Here is a 20,728-nt window from a genome sequence, read left to right as displayed (position 1 = left end):
CCCTGATGCGCAAATAGGAGAGACAAGGTTACCTCATCGGCCATCTGCCCCAGTCCTCGTCAGACTACACATATACTAACTATACTTCCTTCGCTCAACCAGAGCTCAGACCCGTGCACAGGCCATTCACCTCGACATCCGCCCAAAGCTAGAGCAGAGCAGCCCCCGTGACGACGACATCTGCCCGCGCCGCCCGCTGACGCGCGAGAGACAGCCCGTCGCATCCAAGTCAACTTACAGCCCCCAGCCCTTCGGCAGCGACCGACAACGTCTCAATCAGCCACGTACTAGCAGGACCAGCCAGGTCAATCGCTGCGTCCACGACATATATATCGTAAGCGACAACTCTGCGCAGATTCCAGCTGCTACCACCCTCGCGCCATGCTCTGACCTGCTGCCGTAGTAGTTCCGAACCCGCAACGTTACTCCTATTGCCTCTCGACCCCCGGTATCAACGCGCCTTGATTTGCCTCGCGCCCCTTGCCGCCAAAGCGCCAGAACCTCGACATGGCCGCCCCTAATACCATGCATAACCTTACGACGCTCATCAAGCGGTACGAAGCCCCCGCTTGCCCTTGCGCAGACAAGGTCCCCGTGCTGGAGTAGCACCCTTTGCCTCATGAAACTGATACAATTCCTAGTCTCGAGGCCGCCACGTCTCGCCTCGAGGACATTGCTACCACTACGGAACTCCCAAAGGACATACCTGCGCTCAATCTTGGCCAATCTGTCGCGGCCCCTCCAGACGCCTCGACCGTTTCCAGCCCCCCGACGCATCCGAAACTACCCCCTGCCGAAAATGTTCCCGAAGTCGTCGAAGAATTCGACGCACTTCTGGCGTCGTCTGTCGACGCGTACGTGAAGCTGAGCAACGAGATAGGCGGCATCGTCGCGCAACAGGTCCGTCTCTGGCCTAAAACTGCTCCCTCCCGATGCCATGAGCCCCCTTTCATCTCCACCCTAGCCCACCTCTCCTGCTGACCGCTCAACGCATCCGGTCCACAGGCCAGTGTTGTACTTCGCGGCTTCCAGGAAGAGCGCAAGTTCCTACTTCTCACGACAAAGGCACTCAAGCCAGAGCTTCCCCTGTACCAGACGCTACTGAAGCCGATTAACGATGTCCTCATCAGCGTCGGCGAGCTCAAGGATTCGAACCGGCCGGATCCCATGTACACGCAGCTGAGTACTGTGGCTGATGGCATCATGATGCTGGCATGGGTAACTGTTGAAAGTCGCCCATACAAACATGTGGAAGAGTGTCTCGGCTCTGCGCAATTTTTTGGAAATCGGGTGCTCAAGGAGCAAAAAGACAGGCACGGCTCCCCAACTCTGACATATCTGGTAGGCGCGAGCATATCAGCTAACCTCTGCCGGCAGAGACCACAAGCAGGTGGAATGGGTTCAGTCCTTTTACCAGCTCTTCCGAGATCTCGCAGAGTATGTGAAACAATTCTACCCGTCGGGCATCACATGGAACCCCCATGGCCAGCCCGCAGACGAAGTCGCCAAAGCTCTCTCCGGAGAAAAGTCCCAACCGGCTGCGGAACATCCCGGCGGCCTCCCGCCCCCTCCCCCCCCTCCCCCCCCTCCGCCCCCAGGGCCGGCGCCAGTTTTGGATGTGAAGACAGAGACACCACTTGCTACTGCCTCTCCTAGTGGACTCGGCGCTGTCTTCTCCGAACTCAACAAGGGCGCAGCGGTTACCAAGGGCCTCCGCAAGGTCGACAAGTCAGAAATGACGCACAAGAATCCCTCGCTGCGTGCTGGGTCGGCCGTAAGCGACAGAGCCAAGAGCCCGGCGCCAGGCAAGAAGCCGAAGCCGGAGAGCATGCGTGTCAAGAAGCCAGCCAAGAAAGAATTAGAGGGAAACAAGTGGACTCTGGTACATGGCAACCCCCGGCCTGAAGTTGCGAGATATCGAATACCCGGCTGATTCAAGGCACCAGGAAAACTATGACAAAGAACCCGAGCCCATCGGGATCGAGGTTTCCCTGAGCCAGTCTGTTCTCATCAGCCGCTGCAACAACACCACCGTCATCCTCAAGGGCAAGGCAAACCAGGTGACGGTTGAGAACTCGTCTCGGTTGTCGCTTGTTGTCGACACCCTGGTCTCAACCGTGGATGTTGTGAAGGCGCAGAATTTTGCACTTCAAGTCTTCGGCACCATCCCTACTGTCATGCTGGACCAGGTTGATGGTGCTCAGATCTACCTGAGCAAGGAGAGCACCGGAACCAAACTTTTCACCAGCAAATCCGACGGCGTCAACCTGAACGTCACATCGGGCGCCGGCGACGACTACAAGGAGGTTCCACTCCCCTCACAAATATGCTCATACTTCGACGAGGACAAGGGTGCTTTGGTGAGTGAGATTGTTGCTCACTCTGGATAGGCTAAGCAAGCACGCCGCGCTTCCGTCTTCCGATCGAGAGTCATAGGCGCGCGATAGCCACATGAAGGCGTATTGTGAAGCGGAAGGTCTGATCCATGGCCCCAGTCAATTCATTGTGATCAGGGTGTCCGTCACATGCGCCGATGGCTCGGAGAAGTCGCCGCTTCGGAAAGAAATCTCACCGCAGAAGTCAGAGAGAGCACGGAGAGCCCTCCACCCTTTTCACTTCTTGGTTCTTTTCCCGTTTGGGTGCCATGTAACGACTGTCCGTGGATGCCATAGCCGGCTGGATAGAGACCTTGGCTCGTGCCATGCATATATGTTCGTGTCATTAGATGATATCTCTTCGGCATTAGCGCGACAGATATCTTGACGCAGACCTGTCTATTCTACCTAATTGCTGCTCTATGCCTTGACGCGACTTGCAACATGGGCCAAATCTTCTTCTATCTCTTTTATCTTGGCTTGATCTGCTCACGAGCCACCGTGTAAACGGTCCTCCCGGATGCGCAGAATTTATAGTCATACATACACACAATTGAGAGCCCGCAGAATATGTGAAGCCCCGTGGATATGCTGGAATACGTGTCTTTTGATAACGCCTTGCCTGCTATCGCCGTATGGCTCCGATCAGCAGGCGGCGAGACCGTCAGCACCAAGCGCGAGGTAGTAGCGAACTTGCAGCCACGAGGCAGAGCTTGGCAGAGCTTGACGGGCCGAAGGATGGGGCCGACGTCAGCAAACTACAGCTTGGCCTTGGGCGGCTCAATAGTTGGCATGAGGAGGTCGCGCATTTCGCCCGCAGCCTCGTTGAGGTAGTAGCTCATGCGATCGCTGCCGAGGCCCTTGGAAACGACGTTGAAGTTGATGCTACGACAAGACGGTCAGTACTTGTAGCTACCCCCTCCGCATCGGCCCGTAGCAGTTGGGAAGCACGGTTTTCGGAAAACGTACCTGTTCTCGTTGATCATGTAGGCGATGCCAAAGCCGCCGTCAATGACCTGGCTCCAGCCGTAGCCGTTGAAGAACTCGGAGCTGAGCTGCGAGGTGGACAGGTACCAGGAGCCCGAGTAGCCATAGGCCGGATCCTTGTAAATGGCGGGGGTGTCTTCGCCTGGCTCAAGGAGCTTCTTGAGACCAAACAGGTGGCGGTCGGCGCCCTTGCCGTCGGACGCCGCTGTGATGTATTCGAGGTGGGCGTTGATGGCCTTTCGGAAGCGGTCGACACGGGCGGTCTCGTCAACCGCAGCATCACCCATGGCCGAGCACCAGGCGACTGATTCGTCAGACACAGTGCGGCACGTTTCGGTGCGACCGAGCTGGAAACGGCGCGTGGTCGCCGATTCGTAGGTGGGGCGGCTCTTGCCATACATCTTGTAGTACGCGAGCTGGATAATCATCTGGACATAGGCATCCGGTGAGCACTTGAACTTCTTGATGAGGCCCTTGCCGTAGCCTTGATATGCCTGGACGGCGAGCTGGTGCTGGGAGATGACACGGTGGAAGTCGGTGACGGCTCGATCGATATCGGCCTGAACTTGAGGAGTGACGTCGAACTGCAGCAGCTGAGGTTCGGGCAAGTCGGAGCGAACAGTAGGGTCGGACAGATCAATCTTGTTACCAAAGATGAGGTCGTTGATGTAGTCGTTGAGGCGATGGGTAGGTGTGCCGTCCATCATGGAGTGCTCGCCCATGAAGCCAGAGGTGCCATTGTCGTTGACAATGAACTGCAGGGGCTTGTCGTACCAGCGATTGGCACCGTCGCCGTGCCAATACTGGTGGGCGCGCTCCTCGAGGGTGACAGGCTTGGCATCGTCGAGGCAGACGACGAAGGAAGCCGACTCAATGGCGTCGAGGATTTGCTTGTTGCGAGGGCTAGCCTCGAGCAGAGCGATGCGGGCATCGGCCCAGACGTCGCGGTTCTCGGAAGTGAGTGCGCCGACTGGGGACACGGGCTGGGCGGCGAGATCGTAGACACGTGCGAACTGGCGGTGGAGCTCCGAGGCATTGAGCTGCTTGCCAGCAACGTGGTGGTCAATCTTGAAGAACTGGTTGCGGCGAATGGCAATGATGTGTTGATGGCCCTCGGCGGAGAACTTGACGGGGTGGTCGGCGGGGCGAGCGGCGACACGCGAGGCGTTGAACATCCACTTGTAGCTGTCCATGCATATGGGCAGCTTCTTCATGTACTCGGGCTCGAGGGCGCCGGCGTCGACGAGCTTCTTGAACTCGAGCACGGCTGACGTGATGGCGGCGGCGCGCGTGGCCGGGTCGCGGCGTGCGCGGTCGTCGCGATGGGAATAGAAGTAGCTGACGTAGGGAACGACGGGGTCGCGATATGCTAGGTAGGCGGCATCGTTCCACCACTCATAGATCCAGTTCTTGGTGGCGGGGTCATGGCGACGGGCAAGGAGCTTGTCCTGAAGGCGATGGCCGACACCACCGGGTTTTACGAAGTCGGCGACGGCAGCCTTGCTGGCCTCGAACTCGGCGGGCGAGAGGAGGGGATGAAGGGACTTGAGGTATCGCTTCGCCGTCTCCTCGAGCGTCGGGACAGGCAGGCGAGGCAGCGAGTCCTGGAAGCGCAGCATGGCGCCCTTGGACTTGTCCTCGGCGTAGCCTGTGCGGACGTTGGTTGGGTCAGCTCGGGAGCAGAGAGCGGATGTGGCGCATCATGACAAGGACGGGAGGAGACGAACCCGGGGGCAGGGAGCTGCTGTTTCTCTTGGCGGGAGGCATGGCGACGGAAAGCGTTGGCGTCGTGATGCGTCGGAGGCTGGTTCTCAGGGCGTGAGAGCGCGCGGCGGACGTCAACATGGCCGACCCTTGACGTGGCACTGGTTGGGTATAAGCAAAATGTTTGTATAGGAGCGCGCGCATGTGGGCCATGGCAACATGTCGAAGCCGAAATGGACGGGCCGAGGTGATTACCTTGCTTAGCCGGGGCGCGGGCGGGTGCCTCAAGGCAAGACTATGTATGAATGTATGTGTGTAGTGTAGTAGGTGTGTAGGCGTGCGTGTGTGGTGTGTGTATGTCTGCTGGGCGGCTCGCGCACCTCTGGCGGCAATCAAGCAAGCAAGCAAGCAAGCAAGCAGGAAGGATGAGAGAGAGAGGAGGGCAAGTAAAGTAGGGAGGAAGCTTCACAGGCGCGATGATAAATGCGATGCGATGCGATGCGATGGGTTGGAGGGCTCCGGGCGGGAGGAGGCAGCGAGGAGGGAAAAGCAGCGGCCCCGGGGGGGGGCGTTGGAGAGTCGGATTCGGGGCAGCCGCGGCGGATCGGCTTCCTGAGGTACTTAGGTAGTTACTATGTACCTAGGTGGTAGTGTAGTAGTAGTGGTGACTTGGTTGTGGCCTATCCACTTATTATTCCAGGCCGGGGGCACGCACTCCTTCCTTGCGGGAGGACCCAAGGTAGTACCCAAGTAAGGTTCCTAAGGTAGTATAAGGTACCTTGGGTACCTCTGCTGTACGAAATAGAACGGGTTCGGACACGGGCACAGGTTCCTAGTATGCTATGCCACCAAAGCAAGTTGTTAGCCAACACAGGTGCGGTGCCTACTTGTGCCATCTACGGGCAGCATCTCTACCTCTCAACCTGAGCGGCGCGGCGCGCGCGTGCTTGCACTTGCTTGCACGCGTTCGTCTCGACGACACAGAGTGCTCTGTTCTAGGTAGTAGGCAGGCAGGCAGGCAGGCAGGCAGGCAGGCAGGCAGGCAGGCAGGCAGGCAGGGAGAAGCAGCAGCACATGCCTCTCCGCTGTAGCTGTGCGACGACGGACGGACCGACCGACCGACCCCAGCCAGGCTTGTGACATGGGTGGAGCCGGCCGGCCGATGGATGGATGGCCAGCGTGGAGAAGGAAGGAAGACGAGAAGAACACACACACGCACGATACTAACGTCAGGAACTGTAGGGATAAGCAAGGTAAGGTACGTACATGACAGCCCAGGTACGGGGCGGGGCACCGTTCAAAAGTGTGCTTTGCACGAGCCAGCCAATCAATCACCCAACCCGTAAGTTACTTCGCAGTCCACGTCCGAATGGGCGGGTCCTCGTGGCCGCAACAGCCGAGGTTGTTGGGAGGAGCCGCCGGCCGGCCGAGTGGAGGGGGGAGGGAGGGGGCGACAGAAAGAGAGCCGAGCGAGACCCGACGAGACCAGAGGCAAGGAGGGGTAGGCAGCAGGGCAAGGCAAAACCAGTCACTAATAAGGGAGTACGAAGTAGTAACAACAAAGGTGTCTGCAAGCCTGTCTTGTTGTTGTTGTTATGTTCCCGGCAATCAGATCCGCCGGCCGCGGACCCAAAGCCAGCTTAAGTACTTGTACCCTTAGTAGTACGTATCGTACGCCTAGGTACGTACATGCAGGAGCACGACGCGCGCATCCCCCCCCCCCCCCCTCCCGCATGGCTGCCCGCTCCGCGCCGCCGCCGTGGCCATCGCCGGCCGCCGCTCCCGCTCCCGGCACCCCCGCCGGACATGACCTGCCAGCCCCCGGTACCGGGCGGCGCCCACCTCCTTTGCCAGTCTGCGCATTGTTGTACTGCACTGCACTGCACTGCACTGCACTGTACCACGCACGTACGCATGAGGTTAGTACCCAGTAACAGTACCTAGGTACTTATTTGCTTGCAGTCTGACAGGTCAAGGAAATGTCAAGGAAATCTGGAAAGAAGAAAGGGTGTCTGTCCACTTTGCATTGTTGGTGATGGCGCCGCTTTCCTCTCCGCAAAACTAGGTACGTACCTCAGTAAAACTAAACTCCCCTCTCTCACGAAAAAGGTTACATTGGCACAACCAGAGAGACCTGCCTGATAACCCGGCACACCACAAAGGGGACAAGAAAAAAGGGAGACAAAGGGCAAGACGAAAACGAAAACGAAAACAAAATCCTCAAACACAGGATACAATTACATACATGCGTCCGCAACATTCCCGCGCGCATCATCTCGTCCCATACCTTCTTCTTTGAGCACCGCGGCCTGTCAGGGGCACGAAAACAGTGCGGGAAGAGAAGGGGTAAAGATACCTATTGCCTTCCTTTCAGCGTCTTTCCACATCATATCCCTTCCTCGGCCTCCCTCCATTGGTCCTAATTACCCGCCATCAACGCCTCGCAACTCACACCTCATGACTCTTAATCTGCACATCACTGCTGGGCGGAAGCAGTGTTGCTGACGTGGTGCCGGCTGGTTGGAAACTCAGGCCTTCAGCCTCGCCCGCCGCTGACTCGTGTGCGATGCGAGCTCCCTGCTCACCACCCACTGCAGCCGCCGCTCTGAGCTTCTCCTCCACGTTGCGCGTCCGCCTCCGAAACGCGATCCTATCCAGCAGGAGCTGCTGACGACCACGCTCCAGCTCGCGCCTCTCCGCCCGCAGCACTTCCTCCATTTCGTTGAAATATTTGAGTTTCATCTCCAGTTTCTGCAGCGTCACATTGGCGGCCGCCGAAACAAGTCGCGTCATTTCGCGTTCTTCGTGCGATGCGAAGCCCGCGGCCCGCGCGCCGATTGACGCCAGAGGGACCGATGCCAAGGTCGCCTTGTTCGTAGTCGTAGTCGTAGTCGTCGTAGTCGTCCTTGTCGTGGACGTCGTCGTCAGCTCCTGGTGGACATCTACATCCATCAAGTCGCCACCCTTGGGTGCCTCCCCCTCCTCCTTCTTGCTGCCAGGGACACCGTTGCCCGTGTCGGTTTGCTGGCCTCCATCGAGCTGCTTCCGCAAGCTCCGCTTCAACTCGTCGGCCGATTTGTGTGCGGCGGCGGCCGTGCTGGCTGGATTCGCGAGACTAGCCAGGAAACCCACGACCGACATTACCGGGTTGTCTACTGAGCTGAATGGAAGCTGCCCGTGTTGCGATCCTAGCATCGACAGGCCTGTCGGTGCGTTGACGGCAGGTTCTGAGCCAAGATACTTCTCCTCAATGTCGAGCTGAAGGAACTGCAAGACACACTCTTCACGAGTTCGGGTTCCCACGTGATCCGCAATCTCACCCCAGTCTTCGTCGAACCGCTCCAATCCTTCAAGTAGTCGAAGTATCTCAGCATCGCTCCATGGGGCATCCCGATCAACACCCGTCGCGTACGCTGGATTCTCAATCTTCGTGTACATGCTGGAGGTATGGTTTGCGGGTAGCCGGCCCTCCGTGAAGCAGAGCGGGCACACATCGTACTTGGCCTTGGAAGTCGGATCCGTTTGTGTGCTGTGAAAGTAGACGCGCGTGCAGTCATTGCCGCACTGATGACAATTCACCTTTGTCACCGGCGTCGTGGTAAGCTCATCCGCGCCCGACACCCCGTTCGTCGCTGGCGCCTCGCCATTTGACTTCGTCTCCGTGTTTCCGACGGGAGTGCCCTTGGCGTTGGCTTCGTAAATGTTCCGCCCAATTTCGAGATTCAAGTCGCCTTTCCCGGCGGCTGAGGCACTGGCTTTCCTGTCTGTATCCTGGTTCTTCTTGCCTTCGAGAACCACAGGGTCAGCCGATGGCTGCCACGCTTGGAGACCGCGGGGAGTGTCGCAGATGATTTTGAAGTGTCCGGTGAAGGGCGGCCCGACGTGCGATGGCCTTTGGTCCGCGTCCACCTGCAGCATCTGGTTAGTCCACGTGTGAAGGATACAATGGCAACACAGCAACGCAAAAATATGCAGCAATGCTCACCTGGTAGTTGATAAGCCCCCACTGTTCCAGGAAGGCATGCACTCTCATAATGGCGCACACGTCCCCTGCCAAATTGCGACGACAGGCTGTGACTGTGAGGTACTCGGCAGGGTTGAGGCGGTACGTGTTGATCATGAAGTCCCGGTAATCCTTGTACACCGTGGGTGTCTTGCTTCTGTTTCGGTTGTTGAAGAACTCCGCCATGGCCTTGCGCTCAATGCCATGGATACCGTTCATATCGAACCAAGTGCTGTAGCTAGGTAGCACAATGGCATGTGTCTGAGAGACGAGGTGTTCTCGGGCGGCGGACTCGATGGTCTCCTTGGGCTTGCTATCCTGGCCGTCGCTTACGGGTACTGCCTGCTCGCCTGCAGCGGCGGCTGGCTGCTTGGCATTGTCGGTCGGCGCATCGCCCATCTCCTCATCAGCGCGAACCGTTGTCTCAGCCGGAGGACCTTCCGGGGCGTTCAATGGGTCGTCGGGAGCCACCACCGGGCCGGGGGTGGCGCTGTCTTGCTTGATGATGGCCTCATTGGCGTTGTTTTCGGTCATTTGAATGTCTGTGTGGGTAGATAGCAGCGGGTCAGTGAGGGCAACGTCAGAGCGGACAGCGGCGCGTTTTACCGTGACCATCGGTCGCACCAGCATCAGGCTGTAGCGGAGGTTGTGCCAATATAGGGTTCCCATTGGGGGATGCGCCGTTCCCAGGGGAGCCGTATGTTGCAGAATCCTCCATGGCGACGTCGCTTCGCGGTCGCTTTGATGAAAAGAGACACGTCCGCCGTCAAAGGGGCAGCTACGAAGGGAGAGCGACGCGTCAGGAGAGAAGAATGGTCGGTTGCAGCCTGAGTGAGGGCGACTTGCGAGCTGACGCTTTTGAGCGGATCTTGGACAGCCTGGGCGATGGTGTCGCAATGCTTGGTGGCAGGCGCGTCGTCTGGGGTCGGAGCGGCGATGGGAGTTAGCAACGTAGAGTGGGTGCGTGACGGTGCAGGTAAGAAATTTGGCGCGACATCGATGGGAGGACGGGGGGTTGGCAAGTCAGAGGCTCCAACTTGGCCGCCTTGACCATTGAGAGCGCAAGCTTGACGCGATCTCAACCAATGGACTACTCATGAGTGGGGGCTCTGGCTCGCCTGGGCCTGATGGGCGTACCTGTACGAATGCTTAGGTCCAAACTTTTGAGTTGCAGTGGCTGTTAGGCTACGAGTGTTAGACTCTGCTGTATCTATACATTTGTGGATTTGTCCTGGCCTTTTGCGTGCACGCATGGTAGTTAACGGTTTCCGGATGTCTCCCCACGTGACACGGCACGCCACTCAACGAAGGGCTACTTGAGCAGGTACTAACGTTAGTTCTCAAGTCACGTGGAGGCTCACGGCAGCGTCCTGCAGACTCGCTGGCCGGATTATTGCGGGCGCAGGGCACACGGTCCCGAGCACCGCTGGGGCCGATGACGGTGTCGTAGCGCCGAGACCTCGGGCCGCGTCCACCCGGACTTCTTCGAGTCTGTGACCACGCCACCTGCTCAAGTCCAAGATCACGGATCCGACCAATTCCTCTTCTTGTCGACGAGGGCGACGGCGAGTACAGCTATCAATTGACGCCCGCTGCTCGCCCGCTCATCATCTGCACCACGCAACATGCTTTTTGCCGCGAGACGGGCCCTGCTGGGGCGGGCCTCGTTGTCCATCAACTGCCGTGGCCGTCCCGGCCACTTTCTGTCCACGCTGGCCATCCTTGAGCAGCGCGATGGCCAGCTGAATGCTGGCTCGCTGAGCGCATTCACCGCGGCAAAGAAGCTTGGCGGGACTGTTCACGGCTTCATTGCAGGCAGCTCCATCGCCGCTGCCGCTGCCCAGGCCGCCAAGGTGGAGGGTGTTGAGCAGATTGTCACTGTTGAGAACGACGCATACGAGAAGGTTGGTGATTCCGCGTCCTACTATTGAAACGCAAGAGGTTGACGATGCTTTATTAGGGCCTTCCTGAGAGCTATGCCCCGTTGCTGGTCGAGAACATCAAGAAGGGCAACTACACACACGTTGTTGGCGGCCACACGGCATTCGGCAAGAATGTGCTGCCCCGGGTTGCCGCCCTCCTAGACTCGCAGCAGATATCGGACATCACCGGCATTCAGGACGAAAAGACATTTGTCCGTCCCATCTACGCTGGCAATGCCATTGCTACAGTCGAGTCGTCAGACGCCGTCAAGGTCATCACAATCCGAGGGACGGCTTTCGCGCCAGCCACGGCCGAAGCCGGATCCGCCTCCATCGTACCGGGGGCTGATCCCAAGGCTGGCTCGACTACGGAGTGGCTGTCTGAGGACCTTGCTAAATCTGACCGCCCGGACCTGGCAACGGCCAGCAAAGTCGTCTCCGGTGGACGCGGTCTCAAGTCCAAGGAGGAGTTTGACAAGGTCATGCTACCCCTTGCCGATGCCTTGGGGGCCGCCGTCGGTGCTTCACGAGCTGCCGTCGATAGTGGTTACGCGGACAATAGCCTTCAGGTGGGACAGACCGGCAAGGTCGTTGCCCCTCAGCTCTACATGGCTGTTGGAATCTCCGGCGCAATCCAGCATCTCGCAGGCATGAAGGACAGCAAAGTGATCGCGGCCATCAACAAGGATGCGGACGCGCCTATTTTCCAGGTGGCGGATGTTGGCTTGGTCGGCGACTTGTTCGAGAAGGTTCCTGAACTGACCGAGAAGGTCAAGAGCTCTTGAACGTGGCGTGGCGTTTAACGTGGGTCGTAATACTATTACATCACATGCACATATATGTCGGGCATGCCCTATCTCTCATCTAGGCCATCTTCGTCCAGAACTGGTGCTCCGGGTCAAAGCACCGACAGCATGTCGCTAGTTCTGGTGAATTTTTCCCTTTCCTTGCCCAGGCGATGTCCACGGCTTTTCTCTGCCGCATCGATTCTGAGCCACCGATCCCACGACACGGCGGATGTTGCACTAGGACCAACGTCCTGCATGACTGCCTCCCATCCACCAGGAGACTGAATCTGGTCAGGTTGCAGGAAGCGTCCTCCCGATAGCCAGTCTTGCACTATGGCATCGCCCGTGGCAAAGGCGTCCTGCATCGTAGACGCAATCACGCCCGTGGGCCCTCTCTTGAGCCAGCCAGCGCAATAGAGCCCAGCTACTTGCTGGGCTGTTACATGGGGGTTTGCATCATCGCCGGAAACGAGACGGGTCACTCTGCCTAGGCCGTCATTACTGACGATGCCCCGTGCCGCGTCGAATTGAATGCCGGCTTCGGCGAACTCGGGCAGTGCGACAGATCTGTAGCCCACGGAGCGGAACACAACGTCGGACGGCAGTACTTTGGTGGAGCCTGTGTTAATAACGCGCGACGCGGGGTTGAAGGGTTCCTCGAGATGCGTCATGTCGAATTCTGTGCTTGCAACGGCTGTTGGATTGTCCGACCGACCAAGGAAGTGCCTGGGCGAGAGACAGCTGTCGAGGGACCAGGAGCGTGAAGATTGCCCGGGGGACAGTGAAGTTCCTTTAAGGAGGACTTCCATGAGGCGCCTCGAAGCGCGAGGGAGGTTTTTTATGTCTTGAGGAATAAGAGACCGGTTTACGGGCCAAAATGCCACGCTCGGCAGCTTCATCAGCTCCCGCACTTCCTTTATTGTGAAGGCGGCCTGGCAAGGCATGAGCCTCCAAATTGCATGTAGGAGCATCCGGCTGCCTTGAGCGCAGCGGAGGGATATAGGGTCTCACCTGCATCGGGCCGCGCCTGGCAACGACGTGGACTCTCCGAACACGGCTGCGTGCTAGTTCCGCTAGGGCGTGCTCCGTGATGTCCGTCTTCCTCAGTACGTCAACGTCTTCCAACAGGATGCGGGCCACGTCCAGTGCGACGTTGCCCTGGCCGATGACGACGGCGTCTTCGCCACGGAGGAGGTCAGGCCGGAGGCCCGCGCATTCGGGGAGCCCATTGTACCAGCCGACGAACTGGCGGGCCGAGTAAATGCCCGTCAAGGTGGACTCGCCGAGGATGCCGAGCTTCTTGTCCTCGGAGGCACCGTAGGCGAGAAGTACAGTGTCGTAGTGGCGCATAAGAGAGCCAAGCGGCGCGACGCAGTGTTCGGCGGCGTGAAGGGGTTGACCGACGGAGACGTTGCCCAGGAAGCGGAAGTTGGGGGCCGCAGCGATCTCGCCGAAGCGGTCCTGGCAGTTCTACGCCGTGATTCTGGGTCAGCCGACGGCCAGACGGAGAATGCCGCGTCAGACGGGGGAGGGCGGGAGAGAGGGCATCGCATGCGTCACCTTGACCTCGGGGTGGTCTGGGGCAACACCATGTCGGACGAGACCAAAGGGCACCGGGAGGCCCTCGTACATATCGACGAGGGTGCCCGGCAGCTTGGACATTACTCTAGAAGCGGCGTAGAACCCGGCGGGTCCGGAACCGACGACGGCCAGGCGCATGGGCGGCGAGGTGGCGCCGCGGCAGGGACGCAGGGCTGTGTGTGACGGCGAAGTTGGCGGCGATGCCGGTGCCGCAGCCGCTGAACAAGCCCGAACACCGCCGCCGATGGCGGTGCGAGCCACTGCTGGGCGCATTCCCTCGTGCCGAGCGCAGGCCTGCGCAGGCGGTTGCGCGGGGTGGTGATGGCTGCGACAGGCTCGCGAGCGCTCGGTCGGCCCGGGAGGTCGGGAGGTCGGTCGATCGGTTGCGGGAGGCGGCGGGCGCTTTGTCCTTGCACGGTGATGGCTTTTCGAGGGATTGTCTTGGGCGTCTGGACGCGAGGTACATGTGTACATGCGGTCATCCAGAGGTAGGTAATAAGGCACCAAAGGCGCGAACTGCAGTGCAAGTACGTGCCCCCCCCCTGTTAGTACTAGGTACTGCCCGATGCAGAGAGCCGGTCGGGGCGCCGGTTGGCGGCTTCCACGGTTGTTGCGCCTTAGCACCTGGGGTACCCTAAGGCAGTACTGGGCGTGTTGTCATTAGGACTTTAGGTAGGTAGGTACTAACGCTGGACAGGTCGCCGCCCACCTCCAAAGGGTTGCCTGGCCAACCCAGCCCAGCGCCTCCCGCCACCGCTTGAACGCTGGAAGTCACAGCTACTACCATGGATGAGGTACGCAAAGGCGAGGAGCCAAAACACGGCGCCCGGTGACATCCATGGACGACCCCTCCCCTGCTTCCTCGGATTGCGCGACGCAGTAACAATGGAACCTGGTAACAAACACTCACTCGACTAAATTGCCCGCCCGCCCGACCGTCCACTCTGACCTGAACCCCTTCACCACCACCACCACCACCACTTCTTGGCCGCTCGCCGCCCCGCCATTCCTGTCTCTGCGTCGAGCATTCCAGACAGCTCGCATTGTCCTGCGCCCCAGGACAAAGGCCGACTGCATTCCATTCGTCCTCGACGCCTTCGCCGACATGGGGCAAGCGGCGCCGCCCTTCATGTACGGCGCCGAGCCGCGCAACGACTCGCGCTTCCCCAGATCTTCCTTCGATCCCAAAGCTGTGACGCGAGCCAGCTGGGAGCCCAAGCCTCGCAAGCCTCAGCCCACTGGCCCGCTTGTCTCTTTCAATCGTCACCCCGAGTCCGTACATGTCCTCCAGCGCAATCCAAGTCCCGGCTGGCCGCTGACATTCTGGTCCAGCTCCCATCTGGTCCTTGCGACCCAACAGACCAACTATGTGCCCCTCGGCCGGCGCACAAAGAAATGCATCAAGTGGCTGCGCCGTCTGCAGCTCGTCCTGCGAGTCCTGCAACTCTGCGGCGCCGCCGGCATCCTCATCCTCATGATCCTCATCACCAACGTCAACCCCGCCACTGCATGGGTCCTCCGCATCGTGGTGAGCAGAAACCCGTCCAGCCAGCGACCGGCTCCATGGCGGCTGCTAACCCTTTCCCTAGGCCGGCATTTCCATGATGCACTGTACTTATGGCGCCTATCATCTCTCCCGCGACGCTTCCGGCCGCACTCCGGCATCCTCTGCTGCCTATCAGGTCTTTGCCAGCATAGCTGACCTGTGTGTTCTGTCTACTTATGCCTATGGTGCCTTGACTGCCTACAAGAGTGCCGGTGGATGGGCCACCTTGCTTGCTGACCAGAACCTCGTGCGATACTTCGTTCCGGCCGTTTACTATACCCTCGTCGGCTGTGGCGGCCTGCACGTCATCACCCTGTCTGTTTCACTCTGGCTCGGAGTCGCCTTCCGCAGAATCAGCCTCATGCCTCCAGATCTGAACCCCCTCGAAGACCATCTGACGGCAAGGCCTTTCCACAAGCGAAACAAGTCTTCCGTCACCACGGCTAGCAGCGTCGGAGACGAGAAATGCTTGTCGACACCGACGGAGGCGAGCCGTTTCTCTGACCTACGCTCTGAGGACTCGTTTCGGCCACCGAGCGTGCCCTTTATGCACACGAGAACTGGCTCGAGCCATTCTCAGCTGAGCCGAGACTCTAGAAGCGACTTCCCAGCGAGGCAATACCAAATTGTCCCCAGCGGTGGCCGTCTCGGGCATTCATCGGCCTGCTCGGCTCCAATTCGTGCAGATGTGTCTATGCCTCGCTCCTTGCGAGGTGGTTCATACGTTCAACTGCCCACAACGGAGCCTGGATCGCCTCAGCGGGACCTGACATCCAAACAAGACGGAAGTTCAGCCCGGAAGCCAAAGTTCACCGAGGCATGGGCGCCGACCGATTCCCTCATCTCCAGAACGTACCACCGCAAGAGCACCGGTGAAGCGAGGCTGCCGTACACAGCTTTGACCCAGCGCTACAACTTGGACGATCCGTCTGACTCGGAGTACGAGGATGAGAACGTGCAGACTGGAGACCTCACGGCCGCATTATCCGCGCCCAAGCATCCAAACCCCCTCCGGTCCCACCCGCCGCCGAGGGCGCAAGCAACACCAAACTGCCCTGCCACACGGCCGTCCCAGGCCTTGCTGGTGGAGGTGAGCGGCAATGAGCGTCGGGTCAGCGATAGCAGGGACATTGCCGATCAGACACTGAGTCAGCAGAGCCCGTGGCAGAGGCAACGAAACAGTTCCATTCAACCCGAGGATGGCTTTTACTCAAGACCGTATGGTGATCTTAAGCCCTCCACTCCTCCAATCATGATTGGCAGCGGCCGTAAGGTCTCGACCGGCAACGACTTTGCATTCACGTACGCTTCCAATTCTCACGGCCGACGCGTCATGAGTGGCAGACAGGCCGAGGAGGGCCTTGCTGCAGCCCAAGTCTCGAGACGAGGCCTCGCGGGGAGCTAGGAAGTGTGCTCGTCTGTTTCTGTTTACCCGTGTTTGGTCACTTACCGGCTTGCGTATCTGATGCATGTAAAAGGATGGGCCTGTCGGTTGGCATTGGAACTCTCTTTTTGTCTCACGATGGATAGGCGAAGAAGGACATGCGAGATGAATATACAATGATGAGAATGATAAGACACTGAGTGGCCGACTACCTGGATACACATTGGGTGGAGGGCCGAGGTGTTTTACCCCTCAAACCTCCTGACCCCGTCCATATGAGCGCCACACAGACGCAGACACCGCCGCCACATCGCCTTTCCAGCGCCCTTTGTCCCACGCATCGAGGTGGCAGAGGTGTCTCATGGTAGGGCGTCCATGAGGGCAGTTCCAGGGCTTATCTAATTCCCCCATGTGCTGGAGCACGTTGCTCATCTGGTGTTGCGTCAGAGCCTTGCCAATCATGATACTGCTGCGACATGCCCGCATGGCAAACATCTTCCTCACTCTAGACGGGCGTGGAACGTGGCCCGACTCCGCCGACTCCTCCCCAAGGAGCGCGATCAACTCCTGCAAGTCATCCATGGTAAATGTCGTTTCCCGACTCAGCGGCAGGGCAACCAGTTGACATCGGGAACCCACGGGCGAGTCTCCGCTGGCATCTACTTCAATCTTGAAGCCATTGGATTCGAGAGCGGACATGTTCTCCATCACAATTTCTTCTTCCAGAGCTGTCAACTGTAGTGCCTTGGCGTGCACCAACCGCTGCGACTGCACCGTCGTGTTGGCTTGGAGCCGTTCAAAGTTGTACTTTTCGTCCGAGGCATGCTGGTCGATGATGAAGAGCTCATCCCGCTCCTCGACCGATTCTCTACCGTGAGCTGGGCGAACTGCAATGATGAAGCCCAGATTGAACTGCCCCACGACCCGCATCCGTGGGAAATCTCCTCTCGAAATGATCAATGATAACTTGGCTTCTGCGTCTGACGAGGCAATGTCCTCGACATCTCGTTCTCCTGGTAGTACAGCCCCCCCGGCGGCGATACCGGACGTCAGACGGCTCAGGCCGTGCCATATCTCCTCCTCGTTGGTCCGGTACCATCGTGAAGTTGATACAGTTGGTTCGGTACGTTTTATGCTAAAAGCCGACGACCGCACCGGCATGAGCGGACTCTCATCTGCCGTGGTAGCCTGCAAGTCCCTTGATGATTCGCAACGAGTAGAAGCACCGCCCTCGCTTGACAGAACCGGATCTAGGTCAGCCTTGACACTCGGTGATGCGGCAGATGGTATTGCTTCCCGGGTGCGTGGGTGGCTGCCAAGGAGAGCCGATGTGGAGGATGAGAGGGTCTCTGTCGGAACCAGTCTTGCTGCGTGTCTGGGGTTGACCCCAGTGAAGCCGGAATCCAGGCAGTCCTCGGGTGACTCCGAGTCCGATGCAGGGGATAGACCAGCATAGCCATTATGTGTGTCACTCGCAGCAGTTTCGCCGTTCCCCGACTGGTAGTGAGGTGCCTCACTTGCACATCTATCGCCGTCGGAAGGCAGATGAGGCCTATTCCTTGCCATGAAGAGTGGTGAGAGCGGCCGTTTACCCTCATCTTCTTCGGTGTCCAGGCATTGGCGCTTCTGAAGTACCGCGTTCTGCTCGTTGACAACACCGTCGGGGGAGGTGGCATTCCGGTCACAATGTGGACTTGGTCGCTGGTGAAGACCTTGGCTGGGAACCGTGGTTATCTCAGGAGTGCCGTCGTCGGAGACTTGAGGGGATGCTGGCAGACTGGGGGACATTTCCGGAGAAAACTGAAGATGTTGCTTCGCAGCAGATGCTGCCAACTGAGGATACAATGACCTACCCCTGTATGACGGTCCAACGGCATCGACTACCGTAGCCGATCTACCAGGTGGAACAATCGAAGATCCAGAACTCGGCTTTCCGCTGTCTTGGCTGAGCCACTGGCTCATCAGACCCTGATCATGGACGGTTCTGCGCCGCTTTCTGGGCTTGTCCCTGGCAACGTTCACACTCGCAGGGGTCCTGACTTGGCTGCCAAAGGATTCTTGACTAGCGTTGCAACTGTGGTCGGATTCGTCACCTGACGACGACGACGCATCGCTGACATTCGTATCTCCAATCACCGTGTCAGGCCCCACGAGGGGTGATGATTGAGGCCTTTTGGCACTGGCCTCGACAGAGGTACGCCGTCGCTGATCGGCCACTTGTGATATAGGAACGACGTGATCATTCGCATCAAACAACGCCGTGAGCGAAGAGCGAACGCGGTCTAAGAGTCTGCCCTGATCGTGTAGAAGGATGGTGCGCTTGTCTGGGCTGACATTGACGTCGTACATGTGGGTGTCGAGCTGGATATCGGCAAGGATGAAAGGCGACTGGGAGTAGTTGTAGGACCTGTACACCTCGTTGAATGCCCTGGCAAGCTGGGGAAGGCTGCATGGCCTGCCATTAACAAAGAACATCTGCCGATCTGGAGTTTGGCGGCCTTCGCCGGGCGATGGTCGCGACACGTGGCCAACGATGCGCACCTTGTTAGAGGCAGAAATCGGGTGCTCTCCGGCACTCACGGTTGATGGCTCCAGTTCCAGGTCCATATCGAGGGGTACGAGTGCGGACAATGTTTTGGCGCCAAAGATGTTGATGATGTTATCACGAGTGGTGGGGTTTCCCTTGGTCGAGAAGAGAACAAGGCGCTTGCCTTTGGTGGGCTGCTGCGAGACGGAGATCTTGATGCCCGTCTGAATGCAGGCGTACTGGTTGAGCAGCGCGATAACCTTGTGCCATTCTCTTTTGACGTTACGCTCTAGCTCGCGTCGGCGGACAGGGAGATTGTGGAAAAGACGATCCACGGCCACGGCTGTGCCTCGCTGGGCGGCTACTACAGCGGTGTCCCGGAGCTGGCCGGTGGGCTCGAAAGTGAGTCGCGAGCCCTTGGGCACATCTGCCTGGAGGCAGGTGGTGATGGTGAGGTTCGAAAGGGCGCAGAGAGAAGCCAGAGCCTCGCCGCGAAAGCCAAAAGTCTCGAGCGAGGCGATGTCGGAATAGGACGACAGCTTGGACGTATGGTGCTTAAGCGCAATTGAAGCATAGTTTGCGGGGGCGATGCCTGAACCGTTGTCTTGGACCTCGACCAAGTCGAGGCCCTGATTTTTAAAGCGCACATCTGTCCCCATCGCGTCAGAGCCACCGATGGACACGGCACAGAGTCTTCCGGGGCGTACGTACCTATGATGCTGGCGCCCGAATCGATGCTGTTCTCGACGAGCTCCTTGACTACGGAGCAGAGGTCAACGATGACTTGGCCGGACTGAATTTGATGGATCTGCGAGGGTGCTCCTGTCAGTAAATGAAGCCTGACGGTTTTGCCGCCGACAGCGAGAGGGACAGATGAGGAGAGATTCTTGAACGCTGCATGTGAGCTTGGGCAAGGCAACCTACACTCCGGCCATCGATGGGCTTGATCGTCGCGGCCATCCCCGGCCGGCTTGTCGAAAACAGGCTCTCCTCTCCCACGTCTACAGTAACTTCATGGTCGACGCAAGCGCGGCCAGATGCGGAGATGTCCGTGATGCAAACAAAGAGGGCGTTACGCGACACGCGATGTCTTGTTACGGGCGCCGATGTGGTCGGGTTAGGTTGCTGAGGGACGCACCAGCTTGCGGGGCCGAGCGCCAATCTTGGGGGCACGTAGTACCTACCTGATGAATCGTACTTTTAGTAGGTACCTGGGTAGGGCACGAGTGCCGAACCAATTGTGCTTATAGGCCTGCTTCAGGTGACCGCCTGCATTGCCCTTTGTGGTCCAGTAGTAAGCTTAGCAGCGCCGCAACGTGACTCTCCAGGCGGTCTGCGCGTGTTTGTCTTGTTGCAGGAGTGCCTGTCTATGAGGATGTAACTTAGTGACTGGGCGGTCGACGAATGTGACGTTTGGTTTTCTATGAGAGCAGGTGCAGGTCGCGACGCGAAAGATACCTGAGCTACCAGGCATGTCCACAAGTACCCGGTATATTACCATATAAAATGATAAGACAATAGAGCGCGTCAGCACTTAATATATTAGGATACTAAGCTACTATTCTTCTTATATAATAAAATACTTTTAATTATAATATTCTTAAGCTATAAGATATTTTATTATTTTAAATCTTTATATATCTCTTTAGCAAGACTTTTATATTTAAGAAAAAATAATTCTAATAATACTCAGCTTCTCGTAAAATAAAAATGCCCTCCCGTAGCTATATAAGTGTCTACGAAGCGAAATAGCTACGGGTTGAAGCGTTGCCTTAATATCAACTAATAAAAGACGTCCGCGCAGGGCTGTACGAAGGAGCGACGGCAAGGCCAGCGCGATGGAATGACGCGTTCGCTGTCGCGGGCCGGACCAATGACCGACGTGGGAGGCCCCAGCTGCAGAGAGGAAAA

The 20,728-nt window shown here is 58.3% G+C and overlaps 7 protein-coding genes across 8 annotated transcripts; 3 read left to right on the top strand and 4 right to left on the bottom strand.

The window, feature by feature from the left end:
• The first annotated feature begins 57 nt into the window (after nt 1–57).
• Nucleotides 58–2,935, top strand: SRV2 (suppressor of rasval19). The gene is made up of 6 exons (XM_047989577.1): nt 58–334; nt 404–554; nt 642–900; nt 1,006–1,313; nt 1,378–1,882; nt 1,947–2,935. The coding sequence occupies exons 2-6, from the start codon at nt 508–510 to the stop codon at nt 2,388–2,390; spliced, it is 1,563 nt and encodes a 520-aa protein (XP_047845580.1). The 5' UTR covers nt 58–334; nt 404–507; the 3' UTR covers nt 2,391–2,935.
• CAT2 (Carnitine O-acetyltransferase) lies at nt 2,702–5,593 on the bottom strand. Its single transcript, XM_047989576.1, has 4 exons — nt 5,322–5,593; nt 5,090–5,227; nt 3,345–5,010; nt 2,702–3,260 (listed from the first exon to the last, which is right to left on the bottom strand). The coding sequence occupies exons 2-4, from the start codon at nt 5,205–5,207 to the stop codon at nt 3,134–3,136; spliced, it is 1,911 nt and encodes a 636-aa protein (XP_047845579.1). The 5' UTR covers nt 5,208–5,227; nt 5,322–5,593; the 3' UTR covers nt 2,702–3,133.
• Nucleotides 5,594–6,863: 1,270 nt separating this feature from the next.
• Nucleotides 6,864–10,032, bottom strand: ssr2 (SWI/SNF and RSC complex subunit Ssr2). Its single transcript, XM_047989575.1, has 3 exons — nt 9,676–10,032; nt 9,052–9,611; nt 6,864–8,975 (listed from the first exon to the last, which is right to left on the bottom strand). Exons 1-3 carry the CDS (start codon nt 9,785–9,787, stop codon nt 7,515–7,517), a joined length of 2,133 nt encoding a protein of 710 aa, XP_047845578.1. The 5' UTR covers nt 9,788–10,032; the 3' UTR covers nt 6,864–7,514.
• Nucleotides 10,033–10,454: 422 nt separating this feature from the next.
• ETF1 (Electron transfer flavoprotein alpha-subunit) lies at nt 10,455–11,839 on the top strand. Its single transcript, XM_047989574.1, has 2 exons — nt 10,455–10,973; nt 11,030–11,839. Exons 1-2 carry the CDS (start codon nt 10,695–10,697, stop codon nt 11,774–11,776), a joined length of 1,026 nt encoding a protein of 341 aa, XP_047845577.1. The 5' UTR covers nt 10,455–10,694; the 3' UTR covers nt 11,777–11,839.
• ARH1 (Adrenodoxin-NADP(+) reductase) lies at nt 11,798–13,943 on the bottom strand. 2 transcript variants are annotated; one of them, XM_047989573.1, is made up of 3 exons: nt 13,340–13,943; nt 12,791–13,249; nt 11,798–12,711 (listed from the first exon to the last, which is right to left on the bottom strand). In XM_047989573.1, the coding sequence occupies exons 1-3, from the start codon at nt 13,832–13,834 to the stop codon at nt 11,890–11,892; spliced, it is 1,776 nt and encodes a 591-aa protein (XP_047845576.1). In that variant the 5' UTR covers nt 13,835–13,943; the 3' UTR covers nt 11,798–11,889. The 2 variants fall into 2 exon arrangements, with proteins under 2 accessions (XP_047845576.1, XP_047845575.1); XM_047989572.1 differs by having other exon boundaries at nt 12,791–13,943.
• A 100-nt stretch (nt 13,944–14,043) lies between these two features.
• Nucleotides 14,044–16,635, top strand: JDV02_008015 (uncharacterized protein). The gene is made up of 2 exons (XM_047989571.1): nt 14,044–14,888; nt 14,950–16,635. The coding sequence occupies exons 1-2, from the start codon at nt 14,466–14,468 to the stop codon at nt 16,309–16,311; spliced, it is 1,785 nt and encodes a 594-aa protein (XP_047845574.1). The 5' UTR covers nt 14,044–14,465; the 3' UTR covers nt 16,312–16,635.
• On the bottom strand, nt 16,457–20,235 carry PMS1 (ATP-binding mismatch repair protein). The gene is made up of 3 exons (XM_047989570.1): nt 19,742–20,235; nt 19,529–19,625; nt 16,457–19,466 (listed from the first exon to the last, which is right to left on the bottom strand). The coding sequence occupies exons 1-3, from the start codon at nt 19,775–19,777 to the stop codon at nt 16,543–16,545; spliced, it is 3,057 nt and encodes a 1,018-aa protein (XP_047845573.1). The 5' UTR covers nt 19,778–20,235; the 3' UTR covers nt 16,457–16,542.
• Between the last annotated feature and the right edge of the window lie 493 nt (nt 20,236–20,728).

This window comes from Purpureocillium takamizusanense, chromosome 7, assembly GCF_022605165.1.
Source record: "Purpureocillium takamizusanense chromosome 7, complete sequence".
Lineage (NCBI taxonomy): Eukaryota > Fungi > Ascomycota > Sordariomycetes > Hypocreales > Ophiocordycipitaceae > Purpureocillium > Purpureocillium takamizusanense.
This window is presented reverse-complemented; position numbering and strand designations above follow the sequence as displayed.

Bases quoted from the DNA above. Each gene is read 5' to 3' on its own strand.
- SRV2 (XM_047989577.1), top strand. From the start codon at position 508: ATGGCCGCCCCTAATACCATGCATAACCTTACGACGCTCATCAAGCG. The intron at 555-641 runs GTACGAAGCCCC...TACAATTCCTAG, and splicing joins CTTACGACGCTCATCAAGCG to TCTCGAGGCCGCCACGTCTC. The intron at 1,883-1,946 runs GTACATGGCAAC...TCAAGGCACCAG, and splicing joins AGGGAAACAAGTGGACTCTG to GAAAACTATGACAAAGAACC.
- CAT2 (XM_047989576.1), bottom strand. From the start codon at position 5,207: ATGTTGACGTCCGCCGCGCGCTCTCACGCCCTGAGAACCAGCCTCCGA. The intron at 5,011-5,089 runs GTTCGTCTCCTC...ACGTCCGCACAG, and splicing joins CAGCAGCTCCCTGCCCCCGG to GCTACGCCGAGGACAAGTCC. The intron at 3,261-3,344 runs GTACGTTTTCCG...GTCTTGTCGTAG, and splicing joins TACATGATCAACGAGAACAG to CATCAACTTCAACGTCGTTT.
- ssr2 (XM_047989575.1), bottom strand. From the start codon at position 9,787: ATGGAGGATTCTGCAACATACGGCTCCCCTGGGAACGGCGCATCCCCC. The intron at 9,612-9,675 runs GTAAAACGCGCC...CTACCCACACAG, and splicing joins TGGTGCGACCGATGGTCACG to ACATTCAAATGACCGAAAAC. The intron at 8,976-9,051 runs GTGAGCATTGCT...CAGATGCTGCAG, and splicing joins GGGGGCTTATCAACTACCAG to GTGGACGCGGACCAAAGGCC.
- ETF1 (XM_047989574.1), top strand. From the start codon at position 10,695: ATGCTTTTTGCCGCGAGACGGGCCCTGCTGGGGCGGGCCTCGTTGTCC. The intron at 10,974-11,029 runs GTTGGTGATTCC...ATGCTTTATTAG, and splicing joins AGAACGACGCATACGAGAAG to GGCCTTCCTGAGAGCTATGC.
- ARH1 (XM_047989573.1), bottom strand. From the start codon at position 13,834: ATGTACACATGTACCTCGCGTCCAGACGCCCAAGACAATCCCTCGAAA. The intron at 13,250-13,339 runs GTGACGCATGCG...ATCACGGCGTAG, and splicing joins CAGACCACCCCGAGGTCAAG to AACTGCCAGGACCGCTTCGG. The intron at 12,712-12,790 runs GTGAGACCCTAT...ATGCCTTGCCAG, and splicing joins CCAGGCGCGGCCCGATGCAG to GCCGCCTTCACAATAAAGGA.
- JDV02_008015 (XM_047989571.1), top strand. From the start codon at position 14,466: ATGGGGCAAGCGGCGCCGCCCTTCATGTACGGCGCCGAGCCGCGCAAC. The intron at 14,889-14,949 runs GTGAGCAGAAAC...CCCTTTCCCTAG, and splicing joins CATGGGTCCTCCGCATCGTG to GCCGGCATTTCCATGATGCA.
- PMS1 (XM_047989570.1), bottom strand. From the start codon at position 19,777: ATGGCCGCGACGATCAAGCCCATCGATGGCCGGAGT. The intron at 19,626-19,741 runs GTAGGTTGCCTT...GCACCCTCGCAG, and splicing joins AGCCCATCGATGGCCGGAGT to ATCCATCAAATTCAGTCCGG. The intron at 19,467-19,528 runs GTACGTACGCCC...CGATGGGGACAG, and splicing joins TTCGGGCGCCAGCATCATAG to ATGTGCGCTTTAAAAATCAG.